The 23,811-nt window shown below is 38.7% G+C and overlaps 1 protein-coding gene and 1 non-coding gene across 2 annotated transcripts; both read left to right on the forward strand.

Moving 5' to 3' along the window:
• The first annotated feature begins 1,440 nt into the window (after window positions 1-1,440).
• Window positions 1,441-1,548, forward strand: LOC141636495 (small nucleolar RNA R71). Its single transcript, XR_012541101.1, has one exon. It is a non-coding gene; the product is annotated as a small nucleolar RNA R71 (small nucleolar RNA).
• Window positions 1,549-13,403: 11,855 nt separating this feature from the next.
• On the forward strand, window positions 13,404-14,315 carry LOC141628564 (uncharacterized). The gene has a single exon (XM_074441689.1). It carries the CDS (start codon window positions 13,404-13,406, stop codon window positions 14,313-14,315), a length of 912 nt encoding a protein of 303 aa, XP_074297790.1.
• The last annotated feature ends 9,496 nt before the right edge of the window (window positions 14,316-23,811 follow it).

Here is a 23,811-nt window from a genome sequence, read left to right on the forward strand (position 1 = left end):
TAGAGTAAGGAATTACACTCACACTAGCACCTAAATCACATAAAGCTTTATCAATTTGATAGGTGCCAATTGTGCATGGAATGGAAAAGCTACCGGGATCTTTTAACTTAGGAGGGGATTTGTTTTGCAAAAGAGCACTACACTCGGCGATGAAGGCTATTGTTTCAACTTTGTCAAAACTCCTCTTCTTAGTTAAAATGTCTTTCATGAACTTAGTATAAGACGGAATTTGAGTAATTAATTCGGTAAAAGGAACGCTTACCTGAAGATTCTTCACAACTTCCATGAACATAACGAATTGAGAATTCTTTTGATGCTTTGCCAATCTATGAGGGAAAGACACTTTGAATTTTTCCGGGACCTTTGTTTCAACATTCTTCTTCAGAGGTGCATCCTCCGAATATTTGATCTCTTCAACCACAATTGGATCATCCACTTTCTTTGGAATATCCCTACCTTTCTCACCACTAGGAGAAATCTCCTACTCAACAAGTACCTCCTCATCTTCCTTGGGCATGGGTGGCTCATCATATTTCGTACCACTTCTCAAAGTGATTGCATTGAGGTTAGCATGTGGTTGGTCACCTTGAGGTGGTAATTGACCCGTTTTCCTTTGAGAGCTTAATGAGGCTAGTTTAGCCATTTGTCGCTCTAACATCTTGAATGCGGCATTGTGAGTTTAATGACTCTTTTGTAGTTGAGCCATCATTTTCGTTTGGGTCTTAGCCAATTGCATTACCAAGTCCTCAAGTTTACCCCCCCTCCCCCTTGGTTGTTTTGTTGGCCATTTTGAGGTGGTGGACTTTGATTTTGTTGGTAATTTTGTTGAAGTGGCCTTTGTTGTTGGTTTTGATTTTGATAACCTGGTGGGGAATTATACTTTTCTTGTTGAGGGACGAAGTTATTTTGTGGTTGGGGCACAAAATTTTGTTGGGGTTGAAGGTTATGCACATTGTTGCTTTTGTAAGACAAGTTCGGGTAAAATTTTGAGTTCGGGTTATAAACATTTGAGAACGTACCTGGTGGATAAGAACTTTGTCTAAAATATTGATAAGAACATACCTCCTCTCCATTGTAAAGTGGCATAGAGCGGCATAATGACCCGCACCTCCGCAACCTTCACAAACAATGATTTGGCTAGTAGAGGACACGACATTGAGTTGTTGAAGAGAATCCCTAGCATCTCGTTCCGCCAATTGTTGTTGGAGTAAGGCAATTTGAGCCAACAAAACGGGATTATCGGAAGATTCCTCCTTACCCTTGAGTGGCACACTTCGGGAATTGACATATTGCGCGTCATGGATCGCCATGGATTCAATTGTGGCATTAGCAATATCCGTGTCAATTTGATCAAACCGCCCATTGTTGGGGGAATCAAGAATCCTTCAGGACTCGGCACAACATCTATTGTAGAATGTTATAGCTAGGAACCAAGTATCCAACCCATGATGTGGGCATTGCATTTGCAACTCCTTGTACCTCTCCCAAGCTTCATATAAGCTCTTAAGAGCTTGTTGATGGAATCCGGTGATTTGGCTCCTCAAGGTTTGAGTTTTCTCCGGTGGAAAAACTTTTAATAGAAAGCAAGAGCAAATGTGTCCCAATTGGTGATTCTCATGGCTGTACGATCAAGACTATTGATCCATAACTTTGCCCTGTCCTTCAAAGAGAAAGTGAAAAATATTTCCCTTATTTGGGCTTGAGTGACGCCCGTTTGCCGAATCATGGAGCAATAGTCACAAAAGTTTTGCACATGCAAATTGGGATCCACCAAAGGACTTCCCCCAAATTGCTTTCTCTCCACAATGCTAATGAAAGCTGGTTTGATCTCGAATTCCGGGGCGGTAATTTGAGTAGTTGCAATACCGGCCGGAAGCATAGCCGCGGTGGGCTTAGAATGATCGGAAAGTTTCACCATCTTTTTGGTTGGAGATGGCGGTGGTGGTGGAGATTATGAACTAGAAACCTCCTCCTCGTCAAGAGCTTTAAGATCGTCTAAGTAAGACTTTCTTTCACTTTCAACTCGCACGGGAGAAACGGCTTCTTTAACTTCTTTCCAAAAACGCCTTCTTCTACGAAAGGTTTTCTGCGCTCGGAATCCGGTGAAAGCAAATCTCTACTACGAGAAGACCTGGGCATACGACAATAATCTGTAGACATTGTAAGTAACCGTCTCAAGGAACAAGTGTTCCTCAAGATAAAAGAAAACAAGATAGAAATCAACATATCTAAATGCAATAAAACCGTGCTCTCCGGCAACGATGCCAAAATTTGATAGGCTATGTCGCACACCTAACAAAGATAATTACCCTTGACACAAATTAATGTAGTATGAGGGGTCGAACATAAGGAGACGGGAATTGCACTATGAAATGCTATAAGTAGAATCCTATCAAGGTCGGTAACGATTGATTGGTTTGTTTGGTTTGATGATTAGCAAATAAAATGATATAACAATATATTATTAAAGGAGTCTAGGGGAGTCGGGTCACACATGCAATTGTAAATACATATTCATGTTAAACTCGGAATAAATAACATTGTCAATTGTTTAGGCTTAAAGACACCCACCTCTCGATATTACTGTCAAGCATAGATCGGGTCCTAAAGAACTCTCGTCATGACTAGGTCGTCCTACTACACATGCTTAGGCCAATCCGATTCTGTGCCTCTCGACTTATAGAATGAATTAACAAACTTAATCAATGAATATGGCCACTAAACAAAGATTAATCGTGACGATAGAAACATGTAATAGAAACAATTAGACAATATTATATCCTTCTAATTTAACATTTTACATATATTAGTTATTGCATGGCTTCCCAAGTCCCTAGACTAAGGAAATTTAGCTACTCGTATTGAAATGTAACTACCAACTATGATGTATGAAATGCAAAACATGATTGTAGAAATGATATAGACTAAAAGATGAATTATGAAATATGAGAATAAACTATGTTATGGAATTAAAATACTAATGATAAAACTATGTGATAACTAAAATAGAAATGAAAACTAAATAAACTAGAATTTAGAATTACCGAATAAGAAATGGAACTTGAACTAGGAACTTGCAATGAAGAACAAATGAGAATACAATAACCAAATGCTTAACAAAATAAATTAAAACTAAAATGAAAACTATGAGAGAATTTTTTTGTGCTTAAGAATACAAGAAATATGAGATTGTATGGTTTAAATAAGATGCCAATTAGGTTGGACCTAGCTCTCTATTTATAGGGAGCTAGGGATGAAACGTATGCACGTATAACAAGGAAACCCCGATCGGGGTTCCCAAGCCCTGATCGGGGTCGTGGGATTCTTGCTCATTCATCTTAATTCCTCTAGTTAATGCTCATGGAATCCGGTGCTTAGCGGTAAATGCCCTATTAAACGTCCGATAATGATCTTTAAGCATGGCATCTAATGTAATATAGCATCCTCAGCTTCCACCTTAGTTGGACTTCAAATCTTGGGCTTGACTATGTATAAGACTTTGTTTTGCATTTCTCATTTTTAATCAATATCTTTATGCATGCAAATCCATGTAATACTTCAAGGTTGGTCAAATGTTAGCTTTGTTTCTAGTTACTTGCATAAGTGATGGAATAAGCTTCTAAAAGTTCAACTTTCTACAAAATGTGACAAAACATGCAAAGACAACTAGAATACAATATTAGCTCATAAAAACATTAAGGTTAGTGCAATAATCATATGTGTTTTGGACCTTGTTTGGCTGGAGTGTATATGTACGATTGCTAGAGATATCTATCATGTTAGATTGCATGCATGTGTTGTGGGTCACATCTAGGTGAGTGTCTATATTCTTTCTATCTTACAAAAGTTATACTCACCATGTGCTTTGAATGAGTGATGAGCGATCCGTGAGAGTCCAACATAGACGGGTATTGTAAGGTCAATGGTTCAGTAGTTTTTCGTCATTAATTTAACTTGTTTGAAGTTGAGTTTTTGTGCCCTCTTGCTTTCGAATTAATGTCTTAGCATTGGTGTCAATTGTTGCATTAAATTGGTTTGGACGAATCAAGTGTATAGCTAGCTCTGAGTCACATACCGCTCCATTTGTCCCCTTTTCTATCTTGTCTATTGCTTGCTTGGGGACAAGCAAGAGTTTGGTTTGGGGAGGTGATAAGTAGTATTTTGGTCGCATTTTACCCCTCATTTATACCTTAATCCGACTCGATTTTGCGTGCTTAATTGATTACATACCTCATTTTAACTACTAATTTATAATTAGTCGTCTTAGCTAGATTTAATAATTAGTCGGATTCATGTTTAATATTAGTATTACTATTACTTCATTATAATAATGTGTAGACAAGGAGGAATAATGAGACGAAGAGGGAATAAAATGAGACGAAAATTGAGGAGCAAAACAAGACGGGCCAAGACGAAGTCAAATGGAATGAATTACACAAGGAACGAGTAAAGAGACAAGGAATGAAGCCCAAAAGTCAGTGTTTGACTTTGCATTCAATTTATTTATCTTGTTTCCTTGAAACTCTTAACTCATCATCACCATACACCATCACCAAAATCAAACCACACCTCCTTCACCACAATTCAACCACCATAGCTCTAGCATTACCATCTCCATCATCAATCATGTCGCCCGTCTCAAACCCAGCAACAGCTGCCTCAACCACGCACCACCAACATCTTTAGAATTGACCCATGATAGCCGCCATTCGTGCCTCACCTCATTGCTCAACCAACACCCAACCTCAGCCTCCGTATCAATCGATAGCCACCGAGTGACAGGCAGCAACCCAATACGTGCACCAAGTCGCACCCCGGCAGGTCTTGGCACCACTAATCAACCCGAAACCGGGCAACACAGAAAATTATGCAGCACTTCATCACCTTCGCACCACCTTGCTAATCTGCTCCTCTATCAACGAGCACCAGCACCATCCGAGCCACCACAATACCTCTTTCATTCCACGATAAAACCTACAATCAAAATGGCACCGTTGCCGGGGATGGTGTTTTGTTAGATATAGGTCTTTGTTGAGTTTTAGAATTAGTCTCTTTTATTGCTTTTGAAAAAACTTTGAAAACACAAAAAAATAAAATAAACAATTCTTATGGTATGCATGCTTATTCTCCTTGTTGTAAGCCTTGTGGTGGTTATGAACATGATTTCACTTGTTGCCCTTCATATGCACCCCCTCCTCAATATAATATGTATGATGTGCAATGTGAATCACGTGGAAGTTTTGGACATACTTGTGATATGTGCCCTTCACCCCAAATGAATATGTATAATGTTTAATGTGGGTCATATGGTGTCTTTGGTCATTTATTTGATGTGTGTCCATTTTATTTGCCCCAAACCCCTATGGATTTTTATATGTGTAATGAGAACAATAACATCCAACCATTCAATTCTTACTCACCCTACCCCCAACAACAAGAGTCATCTTATCATGAAAATCTTTCTTTAAATGGGTGTTTGTATGATGATGTGAATGTTGTGCAACCCTTTGACTCTTGTTTGCCCGACACTCTTGACTACCCCCAACAACATGACTCCACTTATCATGAACCTTTTAATACCTCTTGTGCTTCACTTGATGACGATTGTTCTAGAATAATGGAATTAGTGAATGGTCTTGATAACCATTCTGAAAATTGTCAAGTGAACAACACTTTATTTTACCAACAAATGGCTTTGACTAATAACGCTCTTGAACCTAGTGCTTTGCCTTGTGAGGAAAGCCATGTAAGTTAGTTAATGAATTTGTTGGTGATAAAAGTTTGAGGTGTTATGTTGGTAGAATTCCTATTTGTCTTGCTTTCCCTCAAGAAGAGAATGAACATTTTGAAGCCTACATGACTAGGTTTAAGCAATATCTCGACACTTTGGGTGGCAATTACTTTAGTGGACGAACATTGTGCTTAACTATTACCAATGACATGAATGACTATACAAGATCTTTGTTGGACTTACTTTGTGAGGGAAACCTTGCCTCCAAGTCGGTTGATGAAAAATTTAACCTATTTGAGTTTTTCCCCCTTGGATGTCATGAGGCTAATCATTTGCCTCTCTCGGGTGATAAAGAGAGCGATTTGTGGAGTGATGGTAGGAGTATTGTGGATGTTGGCGAGAGTGTTGATAATGTTGGTGAGGAGCATGTGGGTGTTAGTGAGAGTGTTGTGGAGATTGGGGATAGTGAGGACGTCTTGAAGGAGAGGCTTGAGATTGAGGTGGAGAGACCTTTGGAGCAAGTTGAGGTTGAGACCCCCCTTTTGAGGATGAGCCTTATACCCCTTTTCAGGATATAAGTATTACCTCCCCCACTACCTTAGCCATACCCACCGATAAGTAGGATGCTCTCTTTGAGGATTATGAGAGAAAGAGTGATGAAGAAACCATCATGATTGAAGACTTGGAGGTCAAATGGAATGATGAATTTCTTAGTGAGGAAGTCTTATTGGAGAAATGGGATGTCGAGGGTGATTTAATCGAAGAGCCTATCTTTGAGAGATTTGATGCTCCCCTTCTTGTTGATGATGAACCCCTCAAACCCTTGATTCCATTGACCTCATTTCTCTTGACCCTTTATTGAAGGTTATGTATGTTGAGGAGGAGAGTATAAGCATCGATGGTAATGGGGATTGTGGGGTTCATTTATATGAGCCTTTTCTTGAGAAATTTGAGGCACATTTTGGTAGGGAGGATGAGTTCCTTATACCCACCAATGACCTTGACCTTATTTCTTATGCCCCTTTACTTGAGATCATGTATGTTGATGAGGAGTATGATGCTCCTTTTTTTTATTATGCTTGCATGGGTGAGTCGGTTGAAACCCCCCTCCTTAATAAATTGGATAATTGTGACGTCTTCCCTCCCATTTTTGAGAAATTCGTGTTTGAAATGGAAGGGTGGAAAGATGAAGTGGAGGGCAAGGAGACTGGTGAAGTCTCCAATCATGTTGAATGCCCAAGAAGTGTAGAGTTTGATCATCCCCCTCTCACAAGGGGTGATATATTTTACACCATGGAATTTGAAAGTGAGGTGGAGAATGATCAAACGCTCGATAGTGTGAGGAAGCTCAAAGATGTGAGCTTGGTCGACAATAGAAAGGCGATGGGTGGCCTTGCCCATAGATTGTGGGATCCCGGTTAGTTGTTGAGACCACTTTTAGGTTTGGCGGTTTCCTTACAACCACGATTCTTGGGAGGCAACCCAAGCTTTCTTTTATGTTGTAACACCCCTGATTTTTGGCTAAATTAAAAACAAACTTTACATATAAAACTGGCCGAAATACAAGGAGATTATAATTAATATACAAAGTCTCTTATTAGAAATCCTTTTAAAATAGATAAATAATACAAATTGAAATCGAAAACTTTACAAAACTTTAAATAAATTCTTCACTCGAAATAAAATCCTTTTGAACTGCAGCGGAAGTAACCTGAAATAAAACCTGAAGACAGAAAGGAACTACCCCCATGACGAGTAGCCCCGAAGGGAGAAAACACGTCAGCCGGAAAGCTGAGTAACAGATAATACCTCAATATAAGCAGAATAGTTTTTGGTCATGGCGTGGAAATAAGCACACTTAAAAATAAAAATAAACAGAGAGAATAATAAAAACACTCCCCCGTTAACTCATCTCATATTCAAACCTACTCCATAATATATAGACACTCTTATCCCAATAATTAACTCAATCACAACTCATTACTCCATCTAATTCATTACTCCGTCCCATAATATACTACTCCAAAGTAACCAAATATCGTATTCTCTTCGTCGACTCTAAGACCAAGGACAAGGGTGAGTGAACTGGCGGGTAAACCACGAAACAATATTTCCATCTCAATGTCGATTTCAAACTCAAATAACTCAATAACTCAATAACACAATAACCATGGTCACTCGGACCGTAAACAGAAGATGACACAAAGGCCCCATAATTCAATACCAGTAACCAATTTCCATCTCAATTTCAATGTCGTATCGTCAATGTTCTTAATAGAACTGTTCAACACTTAGTGTATAAAACTCTAAGCTACTCACCCGCTAGCCAAGAGCAAAAGATACGATAATTTAAATACAATACCAAGAATCCAAAACAACAATATACTACTATAAACTTACTCGATTGCCAAACGTTCCTCGCTTAAGCCAACTCGGTAATTTCAACAATTGTTTCTTTATAATTCATCTCCCTCGGTTTCCCAAATTTGATATTAGATATACATGTGTTTATCATCAAACGTAAAAGCCAATCTTTGTTGACGCGGTCATGAGGGTATGCTTGCCTATTACCCATGCATTGTCTTTCTCATACTACACAGACCTCCCCAAAATCGTTCAGATCTTATATAACTATTTCGACCCGCCTAACCGAAAACAAACTTAACAAAAGAAATATATATACATATACTAGTAATATTATACATAACTACAATATAAATATTGTTAATAATAGGAGGGAGACTATAACTGAATGATGTGTTTATTATTAATGAGACGATTACAATTTATAGTAGCAATGCCTTAGGAAACAATCCAAAGATCTTCCTAAGATAATACTACCTAACTATAATATATTATCTACCGATAATATATTCTCATATTATTCTCTAATGATAATATTCCTAATATTCTCTAATACACCCCCTCAGTCAAAGCGGTAGGTAACGGACACTTTGACTGGACCAAAATATAATAGGTAGTTGATGATGCCACGTAAAGGACCCGAGTTGATGTTGTTGACGCTTGAGCCGAATGTAGTCCTTGTGCTTGTCTTGATCATGCCATTAGAAGAGTCACACTTAATAACACGAATTAAACTAATTGTGCACGAGAGTCGAAACAACTCGTGAGACACAACGCTAAAACGTCAAGGTGCACGAGGGCCGAAGCAAACTCGTGAAACACCGACAATATAATAAAAGGAAAACTAAACAACAAATGGTGCACGAGGGCCGAAGCTAACTCGCGAAAAACCGGTACGGTGAGGGCCGAAGGAAACTCAACCGTACAAATGAAATAAAAACAATACTACTAAACCAAAGACAAAAGCACACATCCGAGAGGCACTTCGATCCTGTGGCGGTGTGGTTGGCTGTGCGGGTCAAAACCGGCGGAGTCATACCACCCGGCCCATTAGGCAGGGGTGGTTGCTAGGGCGAACCTGTGGCGAACAAGGAGAAGGCAATAGCGGGATGCGGCGGAGGTTTAGAACGGTGGCGGTTGTCGAAACAACATGGCAGATGGTTGTTTTAGCAACTATCGACAGCGGTAATTGTGATGACGGTGGCGGCGTGAACGGAATCAACGGCGACGGAACATGCGGAGGCATACCAACGTGAAGAACGGAGGAGGTAGAGAACTTGTTTATTCCTAATATGATCATCTAAGGTGGCGGTGGTAGTGGGTATGGGAAACGGGAAGGCGACGGGAATCAGAGTTGACGTAGGGTGGTCTATGGTGGTGGGATTTGGGTCAGGAGCGGCTGTAGATGGTGTGGTTGGGGCTGATGGTGGGTAATATCTGGGTTAGTGGTCGGGAAATTTGGTAGCGGCTGGTAGATCGGAGGAATGGCGGTGTCAGGTTGACAGAGGCAGTAAGATAGGCGGTGGCTGGTTGGTTTAACTTGATGAAGGTGTTGTCGGTGGGGAAGATGAAGATGGTATGGGGTGTGGGGATTGGGTGGGAAGTGTGTTATTGGTGGGACCCATAAACCAAAACCAACTTTATTTATCTCCTATATTGACTTTATTGTTTAAAAAAAAATAATACGTATTACGTACTAATAATTAATGAAAGGTGCATACGGCTTTATGAAGGGGATACCCGCCGGAGATGGTATAAGACGACCATCTCCGGCCGGCGGATTAATCACGAGATTGTAGGCAAGCGGAAGTGTTTTTGAGAGGGTCGATTTTAGGCTGATACCATGTTGATTACAATTTATAGTAGCAATGCCTTAGGAAACAATCCAAAGATCTTCCTAAGATAATACTACCCAACTATAATATATTATCTACCGATAATATATTCTCATATTATTCTCTAATGATAATATTCCTAATATTCTCTAATAAATATTATGTCACAACAAAATTTCAGCATATAAACTCCAACAAATCAACGGTAAATATTACATATAACCCCGAACGATAATAATAATATTAGGATCGGTAGAATCGTGATATCTTAAACTCGTGAATTAGTCTGAAACAACAAAACGAGTTCGCTTCAAAATCATTGTTACGAACAAAATAGTATCAAGATAAGATAGAAAACTGGATAGAGACAAGATAGGGCTCCCAAATTGCAAGACAGAGTAAGGATTAATCTTGTGAAAGTAGGTGATGGTTGATTATCTTGTCAACTGACGGTATAAAGGAACAAATTAGCAAACGTAGGGTTTAAGAGTAGATGGTCAAAGTTTATGGTTAATATATTGAATAAATATGGGTTATATATAAGAGGGAGGTTTCCATGATAAAAGAGGAAAACAAGGGAACAAAGCGGTATATGGTATACGTAAAGAAGTGTTTGACATAAATAATTATTTCGAACAAGGTGATAAGTAATACGGATAAATAGGATTACAAAATAGACCGACTTAAAAGACGGGTCTATAACAAATATCTAAGTTCCAAATTTTAAGTCTCTAATAACTTGTATTTCGAAAAGTTTAGATTTAAAGTAAAATCCACTCATAAAGAATATAAAATAATAACTTTTTTTAAAAGGATTAAAAATGAGAAATAATAATAAATAATAATAAAGTTTACAAATTATTTGGGTTGTTACAATCTTCCCCTCTTAAAAGAAACTTCGTCCCGAAGTTCGAGTTTAGAAAATATTGATACTATAAAATTTGAGTGGTATTACACTCCACCCTCCTTAAAAATAAAGTTCGGCCACGAATGTAAAATTTGCAAAATAAATAAGAACTCAATTTTGTTTTTTTTTTCTTTGAAAAGTTTAAAATGTTAAAACAGTCGGTGTTAAGATGTGACGATCTCATCACCTAACCAAGAAAGAACCCGCTCTGATACCAATTGTAACACCCCTGATTTTCGGCTAAATTAAAAACAAACTTTACATATAAAACTGGCCGAAATACAAGGATATAATAATTAATATACAAAGTCTCTTATTACAAATCCTTTTAAAAAAAAAAATAATACAAATTGAAGTCGAAAACTTTACAAAACTTTAAATAAATTCTTCACTCGAAATAAAATCCTTTTGAACTGCAGCGGAAGTAACCTGAAATAAAACCTGAAGACAGAAAGGAACTACCCCCATGACGAGTAGCCCCGAAGGGAGAAAACACGTCAGCCAGAAAGTTGAGTAACAGATAATACCTCAATATAAGTAGAATAGTTTTCTGTCATGGCGTGGAAATAAGCACACTTAAAAATAAAAATAAACAGAGAGAATAATAAAAACACTCCCCCGTTAACTCATCTCGTACTCAAACGTACTCCATAATATAATAGACACTCTAATCTCAATAATTAACTCAATCACAACTCATTACTCCATCTAATTCATTACTCCGTCTCATAATATACTACTCCAAAGTAACCAGATATCGTATTCTCTTCGTCGACTCTAAGACCAATGACAAGGGGTGAGTGCACTGGCGGGTAAACCGCGAAACAATATTTCCATCTCAATGTCGATTTCAAACTCAAATAACTCAATAACTCAATAACCATGGTCACTCGGACCGTAAACACAAGATGGCACAAAGGCCCCATAATTCAATACCAGTAACCAATTTCCATCTCAATTTCAATGTCGTATCGTCAATGTTCTTAATAGAACTATTAAACACTTAGAGTTAAAACTCTAAGCTACTCACCTGCTAGCCAAGAGCAAAAGATACGATAATTTAAATACAATACCAAGAATCCAAAACAACAATATACTACTATAAACTTACTCGATTGCCAAAAGTTCCTCGCTTGAGCCAACTCGGTAATTTCAACAATTGTTTTGAAACTGTCAATATTGATGGCAGTTTAATGGTTCTCCGTCCATGCTCTGCCACTTCTTTTCCTGACAATATGTTGTTTCATATTGTTCCTGTTTGGGTACGAGTTCTACATCTCCCGTTTCGTCTAATGCACTCCTCTGTCGCTGCTTTCCTCTTGTCCCATGTTGGGGACATTTGCGAGGAGGAGGTTGTTAATAATTTAACTCACTCTCGTTGTTTTATTCGGGTGAAGGTTTAGGTAGAACTTTCCAAACCTTTGATCCCGGGCTGCTATTTAGCGCTTAGTGACAGGGATCAACAGTGGATAGGGTTTTCATATGAGGGGTTTTTCAGATTTTGTAAGACATGTGGTGAAGTGGGGCATCGAGTTTCCTACTGTCCTTCTGGGAAATTTCAGGGTGCGCGTCGCATTCATGCACGCTTTGAGGAGCTTAGTTCCAGGGGGTTGATGGTGCTTCATGGACCACCTGGTTCACGGTTTTATACACCGAAGAATATGGGCTTGCTTTCACGGGTGAAATACTTGACATCTAAGATTGATATTGCAGATCTTGATGACTCCCCTCAGGTTGATTCAGGGGGGGATTCACCGGTGTTTTTGTTCTCTTCTTCTCCATCTGACAATGGAGGCGATGAATAGGCTCCTTTTGCTGTGCCGGCACCTGATGTTATGGTCCATGAAGACGAGTCTAGAGAGGTTTTGCTGGAGGCTCATCCTTTTGTCCGCTCTGTTTCTAATCCCACTGGAGCGTCTACCTCTGCAGGCACAGTATCACCGGCGTTTAAAATGATAGCTCCTGAGGTGGACATGGAGCCTACCATGGACCTTGGTTTGGCTGATCCAGTTACACCCCCAAGACAGGTCGATGTGGGCATCCTTTTTCGTGAATCTCTGGCTGCTGGGACTTGTTCTGGGTCTGGTAACAGTCCCTCTCCTATGGACTCGTCAAGGAGGAAATTGAAATTTGTTTTTAAGAGGAAGGTAATCTCTGATCTTAATTGTTTAAGTAGACCAAGTTTTAAGCATTCATGTCGATCAAAGTTTTTGGACTTGACATGTGATTCCTCCTTTTTGTCTGTTGATGGACCAAGAGCACTCCCCCCTATGTGTCTCTATGCTTTCCTGGGTTTACCAGGTTTCGGCTATACGAAACATAAGCCGCCTGATTTAGAAGGCTCTCTTTCTGTTTGTGGTTCACATAAACGCAAAAATCTAAGCACGGTTTCGGCCCTAGGTTATAAGTCTTTTAAGCGTTTAAAATGTTCTGTTGCACATGTTTGTGATTTCCATGATTCGTCACTAACTGTGTTTTAGTCTCTTTTCCTGTCTCCTGCCAGCGCTGAAGATGGGAGGGTTTACTTAGGTCAGGTGGTGGACCTTAAGTCACCACCGGGATACAAATGACTATCTTTTGTTGGAATTGTAGGGATTTTGGTGAAGCAGATGATCCTACAATTCCGTATCTACATCAAAGTGTCCTTAAATATCATCCGCTGCTTTTGTTTTTGCAAGAAACCCATACTAGTGTTGATATTGCTGTAATGAAGACTCACCATCTTGGATTTCCTAACTGCTTTGGGGTGGACTCTACTGGTCGTAGTGGTGGTCTTCTTTTGTACTGGGATAATTTTGTAGATATACAAGTTATAAGTAGTTGCCCTCGTTTTATTTTTTGTAAATTGGGCCTCAATGTAAATCAAGGTGTTTTTAATAGTTTGTATGTTATGTTCCTGTACGGGGAACCTGTTTTCCAATATAGGTCTATGTTATGGGATAATATTTCTAATGTGATCTCTGGTTGTTCTCCGTTTCTGGTTATTGGTGATTTCAATCAAGTGGAACTACATTCAGACAAAATTGGCAGTTCATTAACAATTAGGGGCCAAGCTGAGTTTACTGCGTGGAAATTCCAGAATAGTCTCGTGGATATTCCATTCTTTGGCCCTCGTTTTACTTGGATGAATGGACAACTTGATGGACATTGTATTATGGAACGTCTTGATCGTTCATATGCAACTCAAGATTGGTTGGACCTTTTTCCATCTAGTTCGGTTCTGCATCTACCTATTCTTATTTCCGACCATTCGCCAATTCTGTTACGTTTTCTACCGCAACCAAAATCGCGCAAACGTCCATACCGTCTTGATAACTGGTGTCTTCAGCTACCGGAAGTCATAGCTCTTGTTTCTAATGCATGGAATAATCCATTTTTTGGATCCACTTCATATGTTCTATCCCGCAAGTTAGCAGCTGCTCGATTTGCTGTTATGAATTGGGTTATTCAACACCGCATTTGGTATGGTATAAATTAGTCGTCGGTCGAGAATGAACTTCAGTTAACATCTACTTCTCTTTCAAACTCTACTGCTGCCCTTACATATCGCCACCTGCGATCATCTCATCTTGAACTCATCTCAAAGCAGCATAGCTACTGGATTCAGCGGATTAAGACAAGAAAAGAAATTATGGACGGCCTTCCGACTCGCTTTTTATTCAACTGTGATAAGCAACGAACTTCCAAACAACGATTGATTTCACTTCGCACTTCTGACGGAACCTGGATTAGTGACCCTAATGCAATTGAAGCAGAAATTCTCTCTCATTTCTGTTCTATTGTTGGCAATCATCATTCGGCTCAAGCTCATGATTTTCAGTCTACTGAGGATTTTCTAGCCGACCTGGTTATTCCTTCGCTTTCATCCGTTGACTGCTCTCTTCTCTCTACTCCATTTACTGAGAATAATGTTCTAAGAGTGATTCGTAGTATGGATGGCTCAAAATATCCTGGCCTGATGGGATTACACCCCGTTTTTATCAAATGTTTTGGCCTCAGATTGGCCACCTCGTGTCTGCGGCCATCTTACAGTTTCTTAATTCTGGAGTAATGTTGAAGGAATGGAATCATACACATATTATACTCATTCCGAAGATGGAACACCCTCAGATGGTCACTCAGTTTTGGCCTAATAGTCTTTGCAATGTCATTTACCGAATTGCGTCAAAATGTCTTACAAATAGGCTTAAGCTAGTGATACCATCAATTGTATCCGACTCTCAGCAAGCTTTCGTTCCTGGATGCCTGATGAATGATATCTGTCTTATTGCCCACGAGGTGCTGCACTATATTAACAAGACGATGAGAGGTACAAACTGTTACGCTGTGCTTAAACTTGATATGAACAATGCCTTTGATCGTGTTTCATGGACTTTCCTCATGCTGATAATGAAGCGTATGGGATTCCCAACTTTCTGGCAGGACATTATTTGGGAATGTGTGGCTACAATCTCTTACAGGGTGCTTATTAATGGAGAACCCTCGGAATCTTTCCGATCGTTTTGTGGTCTTCGACAGGGGGATCCACTGTCTCCCTATATTTTCATTATGTGCATGGAAGTATTGTCTCGCCAGCTAATCAAAGCTGAAAAATTTTGCTCCATAACCGGCATTAAGATCTCGAGATATGCACCTACTCTTTCGCACTTGTTCTATTCGGACGACGCTCTTCTTTGCTGCAAAGCAACACCGTTGGCCTTTGAGACTTTAAGGGATCTGTTCAAGGATTTTGAAGCGGCTTCGGGTCAAATGGTTAATTTTAATAAGTCCTTTATTAAATTGAGCCCGAATACACCTGTGGACTACTGAGAGCATCTGACTTTTATTTTGAAGATGACTCATGTGCCCACTTTTGGTACTTATTTGGGAGTTCCTATTGATTTCCCTCGAAAAAGGTCTGAGCTGTTTCTCCCTTATATTGATAAACTTACTACTCGCATTGCATCCTGGCCTGCTCTCCATCTCAGCCAACCAAGTAAATTAATAATTATTTCGGCTATCTTGCTTGCTTCCCTGAATCATGTTTTCTCCGTTGTCCCTACTCCTCTCGGTGTGTGCCGTAAAATAGATGCCTTGCTAGTGTCTTTCTGGTGGCGTAATGATTGGAATAAGCAGTATTCACTGGGCTTCCCAAAGTGTACTGCAAGCACCGAAAGAATATGGAGGTCTTGGTTTTAAAAACTCCCACCTATTCAGTCAAGCTTTGCTTCTTAAGAATTTCTGGCATATCCATTCACAGCCAACAACGCTAGTGGCAAGATATATGGTTCCAAAGTATGGCCGAGATTTGCCTATCCCTTTAGCTAAATCTCGAGTTTCTCAACCGTCGTTTATATGGTCTGGTATTTGCTAAGCTGTCTGTGCGGCTAAAAGCGGTATTTGTTGGAAGCTTGGTAAGAGGGTAATTTTGTGGACATTTGGTCCAGTCGTTGGATTAATGGTAAACTGCCATCTGTTACTGTTCCAGCTCCAGATCCTGCACTGTCTCTTTCTTATTTCTTACTGGAATCGGGTGACTGGAATCCTAACATGGTTTTCCGATATTTTTCCACCACCTGCGCAAAGGAAATTATTGCTTTGGAACCACCTGCACCGAACTTTGACGACTTTCTTTACTGGAAATATACGGAAGATGGCACTTACTCGGCTAGATCTGGCTATTCCCTCCTATGGTCAGAGTCTCCAGCTGCCAGCTGTATCCGCTCGTTTGTCCATAACTTTCCTTGGAAGCTTGTATGGCGGAAGGGAATTCCGCCCAAAAACTCGATTATTTTATGGCGTTTAGCTCATTTCATTATGCCAACAACCGATAATTTTCTATCAAAATATGTGCCAGTCGACTCCGTATGTCCACTATGTCGGGCTTCCCCTGAAACAGCAGAGCATTTGTTTCGGTCCTGTGTAATTGCCCAGCATATTCGGAATGCATCTGCCCTTGGGATCACCACCATTGCTAACCCATCTATTCATTTCATCTCTTGGATTGCAGATTTCGTGTCATATCTTTATCTTCAAACTTTGGCATCTGATCAACAATGGTTGCTGCTTTACTTCAGCTGTGTTCTTCAAGCCATCTGGACTACTCGTAATTCCGTGCTTTTTCGAAACAATATTGTTGATCTTGCGGTTACCTGTCGCATTATTGAAGATATACGGCACTCATATAGTCGATTTTCAGAGGTACGTTCTACACGTTTGCGATCACTTTATGGATTAGATGCACCATCTGCTGTTCTGGGTCAATCAACACTTTCACAGAAAGTGTTTTTGATCTCTGTTTCACCACGCCATGTCCCAAGAACAAATTGTTTCACCTGCTGCATCCGCGGTTCCGATTTGGATTTCTCCGACTCAAGTATTGTACAGGCAAGTTCATTTTTGGATGCATCAACTAGAGTTCTGTTAAGAGCTATGCGCTACGCCCATTCAGTGGGCCTGTATTATGTTTGTTTTAAGGTAACTTGTTGTAAACTATCTGTAGTTCTGGCTACCTCTTTGCCAATCCCAATTAGTGTGCGGAATTCCGTCCGAGAAATCCTTGCTTTGTTTGTAATTTATCCTTTCTGGTCTGTAAGCCTGCCAACAGGCTAACTATGGGTACTAGTTTCGTCCTTTAATATAATGGGTTTATTATTGTCAAAAAAATAATTCATCTCCCTCGGTTTCCCAAATTTGATATTAGATATACATGTGTTTATCATCAAACGTAAAAGCCAATCTTTGTTGACGTGGTGATGAGGGTATGCTTGCCTATGGCGCATGCATTGTCTTTCTCATACTACACAGACCTCCCCAAAATCATTCAGATCTTATATAACTATTTCGACCCGCCTAACCGAAAACAAACTTAACAAAAGAAATATATATACATATACTAGTAATATTATACATAACTACAATATAAATATTATGTCACAACAAAATTTCAGCATATAAACTCCAACAAATCAACAGTAAATATTACATATAACCCCGAACGATAATAATAATGTTAGGATCGGTAGAATCGTGATACCTTAAACTCGTGAATCCGTCTGAAACAACAAAACGAGTTCGCTTCAAAATCATTGTTACGAACAAAATATTATCAAGATAAGATGGAAAACTGGATAGAGACAAGGTAGGGCCCCCAAATTACAAGAGAGAGTAAGGATTAATCTTGTGAAAGTAGGTGATGGTTGATTATCTTGTCAACTGACGGTATAAGGGAACAAATTAGCAAACTTAGGGTTTAAGAGTAGATGGTCAAAGTTTATGGTTAATATATTGAATAAATATGGGTTATATATAAGAGGGAGGTTTCCATGATAAAAGAGGAAAACAAGGGAACAAAGCGGCATATGGTATACGTAAAGAAGTGTTTGACATAAATAATTATTCCGAACAAGGTGATAAGTAATACGGATAAATAGGAACACAAAATAGACCGACTTAAAAGACGGGTCTATAACAAATATCTAAGTTCCAAACTTTAAGTCTCTAATAACTTGTCTTTCGAAAAGTTTAGATTTAAAATAAAATCCACTCATAAAGAATATAAAATAATAACTTTTTTTAAAAGGATTAAAAATGAGAAGTAATAAGAAATAATAATAAAGTTTACAAATTATTTGGGTTATTACATATGCTCTTTTTCTTATTGAAAAATGTTCTAAAAACCCAAAAATATGCTTTTCCTTTCTTATTCCCTTCCTACACTTGGTCCATTGAGGACAATGTACATTTTAAGTGTGGGGAGGGGATTTATTCCTAAAAATACAAAAAACTGAATTTTTTCAAAAATCCATAAACATCTTTTCATTTATTTACATTTCCATATAAAAACGAGTAAGTGTGAGGAGGAAATTCCCCTAACATGTCTTGTATATATTGTTTTTGTTTAATAAAATGCATAGGTACATTCAGAATATGGGAGAAATATGCTAAGGAGTTAGAAGACGCTTGGTATAATCTCTCCTATCTTTTCTCCTTTTTCCCTCTATTTTCTCTTATTTATAATTGAGGAGGTTGGTCTTTGTATGTTGAGGATGATATTCCAGTTTTGAAGCTTGGTGATTGTGTGCCTATGTGTTGTTAGGATTGCATTAGTCTTTGTGGCATTTAGATGGTAGAGCATATGTATTAGGGTGTTCATATATAGCTTGCATCATGGCATATAGTTGCATTTAGGTAAAATGTTTTTGAAAAGTTCCTAATTGGGAAGCTTGACAAGAGCAATTAGGCCGTTACAAAAACTTTTTCAACTTAATACTTTGCCTACTAGAATGGATTTAAAACACGCTAGGTTGTGTCATACTAGTGTCTTTTGACCCATGACCAAAAGCCTAGTCAAATGAATGCATGTGAGTCACCTATCCAACCCCGTGATGTGATATGGATTTGGTTAACTTGTCTAGGTGACCTTGATTGACTTGATGGTATGGCAACCAAAAAATACTTTTCATCAATAAGTTTGAAGTGCTGATTTCAATGATTTTGTGATATGGAAATGTTTTAATTGCCAATGAAATCTCAAAATGTTTTGAAATGTTGAAATTTTGCGCAAGTAAGTCATTTTGATGCATGCGTACCACTTCGACGTGCTTTGGAGAGGGATCCATTGAATTGGACCCCCAAATGGTTGTGCATTCAATCGACCAAAGACAGAGTGACTATCACCCTGAAAAGCTATTGCCTAGAGGTTAACCGGTTGCCTAATAAGTGATTGGCGAAAGCAAAGGACACTAGCACGCAAGGGACAAACCCCATCTTAATTCATGAAATGTGAAAGTTGAATAAGGTCAAATTTTGAATAATAGTCAAATCCACCTTTTTATACAATGACTTGAGCCCTTCATTCCCAAAAACCTTTTCGTTATGCCGCCTGGTTGAGCTTGGGATGATCCATGACCTTTACATTTGTAGAGAATTCGAGATTTGTCGTGTCTTACGCCACTAGCATCATGGGGATCATCATTCCACGCCATCCGACCGCCCTTGATAAAATCATTTGGAAATTGAGGATGAAAGTAGTCTAGTTTAACACGATTTGGAGGTGATTTGGGTCTATCCTTTTTTACTTAATGGTTTGTTTAACTAGTATTTGTGACGGAGTATATGCCCTTATATTTGTTCCCTTTTAGTTGACTCCGCCACTTAGATGAGGAAAATGGCTATTCCTTTTGTTGATGCATCCTATTGCTTGTTATGTGCTTCATGTTAGGATGTGTCCAATTTTATGCAAGCCCCCACTTGCCTTGCAACGGAGCACATACCTCATTGTGTTTCATTGTGAGTTGAAGGGACGGAGAAGGCCCGTTAATTGCCTTTCACTAGACATTAGTAGTTTAGCTAGTCCTTTCATATTAAGGGTCTTAGTTTAATTAATGAGTCTACTCGAGCACGAGTAAGGTTTAAGTGTGGGGAGATTTGATAAGTAGTATTTTGGTCACATTTTACCCGTCATTTAAACCTTAATCCGATTCGATATTGCGTACTTGATTGATTAAAGAACTCATTTTAACTACTAATTTATAATAATTAGTCGTCTTAGCTAGATTTAATAATTAGTCGGATTCTTGTTTAATATTAGTATTACTATTACTTTATTATAATAATGCATAGGCAAGGAGGAATAATGAGATGGAAAGTGAGTAAAATGAGACGTAAATTGAGGAGCAAAACAAGACGGGTCAAGACGAATTCGAATGGAATGAATTACATAAGGAACGAGTAAAGAGACAAGGAATGAAGCCTAAAAGTCAATTTTTGACTTTGCATTTACTTCATTTATCTTATTTCCCTGAAACTCTTAACTCATCATCACCATACACCATCACCAAAATCAAACTACACCTCCTTCACCGCAATTTATCCACCATGGCTCTAGCATTACCATCTCCATCATCAATTATGCCGCCCGTCTCAAACCACAGCAGTAGCTGCCTCAACCACGCACCACCAGCATCTTCAGAATTGACTCATGATAGCCGCCATTTCTGCCTCACCTCTATACTCAACCAACACCCAATAGCAGCCTCCGTATTAATCGACAACAACCAAGTGACAGGTAGCAACCCAATACGTGCACCAAGTCGCACATCAGCAGGTCTTGGAACCACCAATCAACCTGAAACCGAGCAACACAAGAAATTATGCAACACTTCATCACCTTTGCACCACCATGCTAATCTGCTCCTCTATCAACGAGCACCAGCACCATCCGAGCCACCACAATCCCTCCTTCATTTCACGACAAAACCTACTATCAGGAGGTTTGATGCGTGCCATTTCTATGCGTTTATTCTCATGTTTTGCATGCATGTCTAGGCGTTTATTTGATTCTATATTACATTTCCTCCCATATTTGCTTCTTTGGGTATGTTTCATGTTTATCGTAGATCGGAAACCCATTATAGCACTTAGAAGCTAAAACCGATTGATTTAGGAGACGAGGAGTTCATAGCGCAGGTCCGAGTCTTTGGAAGGTTACGAATCGTCGCCTAGAGGGCGTTGGACGAGATGGAGCGAGATAAGAAGCAAATGGAGACAATTTATGTCAATCAACAATATTAGTTATGTCTATCAACTGAATAAGTGTATCGATCGATAGGATCATTTATGTCTATCGACATTTACTGTTAGACACAGAAAGTAGCGCACTGGCAGCCCGAGTGTATGTCGATCGACTTATTCTTTATGTTGATCGACCACGTGGGTGATGAATGAGTTTTTACTCGTGACTTGGGCTTTAGTTCTTGTTTTGTTTTAGTTTTTGGACTTGATATAAAAGGGATTTGTAAACATTTTATTAGGTTATCTTCCATTCTACCTTTGGTGGCTGAAAACTTTATTACCTAAAACTCTTCTACAATTTTTTAGATCTAGACTTTGTATTCTCTCTTCATTACTCTTCCGGATTATTGGTAATTTAATTAATTCTTGTTCTTTCACTATTATTGTTCTTATTGCTTACTCTCTATTTCATCTTTATTATCATTATTTTTTATGTTTAATTCCTTTTATCATCGCTTTATCATGAATTCATCTCTTACTATCATAGCTATCATTTTTATTATTATGAATATGTGTACCTAATTTCTCTGCTAGGATTTAGGGGAGCCATGGATTGATGACAGTTATTAATTAGGTTATCAATCTGGTCATTTATATTATGTCTATGTTGTTAATTATAGCATTATAGCGCAATTAGTCAGTTAATGCGCATAATTGATTTAATTAAATTGGTAAACCCCGACCTAAGATCGAGATTCTGGTGAGGGTTAGACCTGCTACAAACATTAGAGTACCCTAATAAGTTGAGAGAGTCCGTTAGAAGTATTCTAGGGTGAATAGCGGACCAAAAGGACCATTTCACTACCCCTTAGACCGATATGTGCGACCGATCTGTGACCTAGACTATGACCGTTAGACATTCATTAGTGAACCGACAATCTTAGTTTTCTCTCCCTATATTTTATACTCCTTTTTACTCTTTGCTTCTCTTTCCTTATTACTTTTAGTTCAGTTAAAACAAAATCAATCAACCCCATTTGGTTACTTAGACAAACTTTAGTTAGAAAATAGAACATATACAGCCTCCCTGTGGATACGCTCCCAACTCCCCTAGCTATATTAGTTTAGGTCAGTTGGTTTATTTTTGATAGGTTGCGACAGCCTCATCACATTTTGGTTCAATGCGTGCCATTTCTATGCGTTTATTCTCATGTTTTGCACGCATTTCTAGGCGTTTATTTGATTACTATATTACTTTTCCTCCCGTATTTGCTTCTTTGGGTATGTTTCATGTCTATCGCAGATTGGGAACCCATTATTGCACTTAGAAGCTAATACCGGTTGATTTAGAAGACGGGGAGTTCATAGCCCATGTCCGAGTCTTTGAAAGGGTACGAACTGTCGCCTAGAGGGCCTTGGGCGAGATAGAGCGAGATAAGAAGCTGATGAAGACTATTTATGTCAGTCGACAATATTAGTTATGTCTATCGGCTGAATAAGTGTGTCGATCGACAGGATCATTTATGTCTATCGACATTTACTGTTAGACACAGAAAGTAGCGCACTGGCAGCCCGAGTGTATGTCGATCGACTTATTCTTTATGTTGATCGACCACGTGGGTGATGAATGAGTTTTTACTCGTGACTTGGGCTTTAGTTCTTGTTTTGTTTTAGTTTTTGGACTTGATATAACAGGGATTTGTAAACATTTTATTAGGTTATCTTCCATTCTACCTTTGGTGGCTGAAAACTTTATTACCTAAAACTCTTCTACAATTTTTTAGATCTAGACTTTGTATTCTCTCTTCATTACTCTTCCGGATTATTGGTAATTTAATTAATTCTTGTTCTTTCACTATTATTGTTCTTATTGCTTACTCTCTATTTCATCTTTATTATCATTAGTTTTTATGTTTAATTCCTTTTATCATCGCTTTATCATGAATTCATCTCTTACTATCATAGCTATCATTTTTATTATTATGAATATGTGTACCTAATTTCTCTGCTAGGATTTAGGGGAGCCATGGATTGATGACAGTTATTAATTAGGTTATCAATCTGGTCATTTATATTATGTCTATGTTGTTAAATATAGCATTATACTGCAATAAGTCAGTTAATGAGCATAATTGATTTAATTAAATTGGTAAACACCGACCTAAGATGGAGAACCTGGTGAGGGTTAGTGTAATACTTCGTATTTTAGTTGGAGTACTCGGTCGAGTACTTGGTTGGTACTCGGTCGAGTACTTGGTTGGTACTCGGTCGAGTGTGTGTTACTCGGCCGAGCGCACTTGACTGAGTAAACCGGTTCAACAAGTTTGACGGTTTCTATTCTGTTTTAACCAAGGGTTTTGCTTATAAGGCTTAAGTCATTTCTAATTTCGGTGCTGTTTGGCCTTGATTATGTAAAATAGCTTTTTCTTTTTAAAATGAGTTTATTTACAAGTTACTTTTCAGAAAAAATTCGGTTGTTT

The sequence above is a fragment of the Silene latifolia genome, chromosome Y (genome assembly GCF_048544455.1).
Source record: "Silene latifolia isolate original U9 population chromosome Y, ASM4854445v1, whole genome shotgun sequence".
In the NCBI taxonomy this organism is placed as follows: domain Eukaryota; kingdom Viridiplantae; phylum Streptophyta; class Magnoliopsida; order Caryophyllales; family Caryophyllaceae; genus Silene; species Silene latifolia.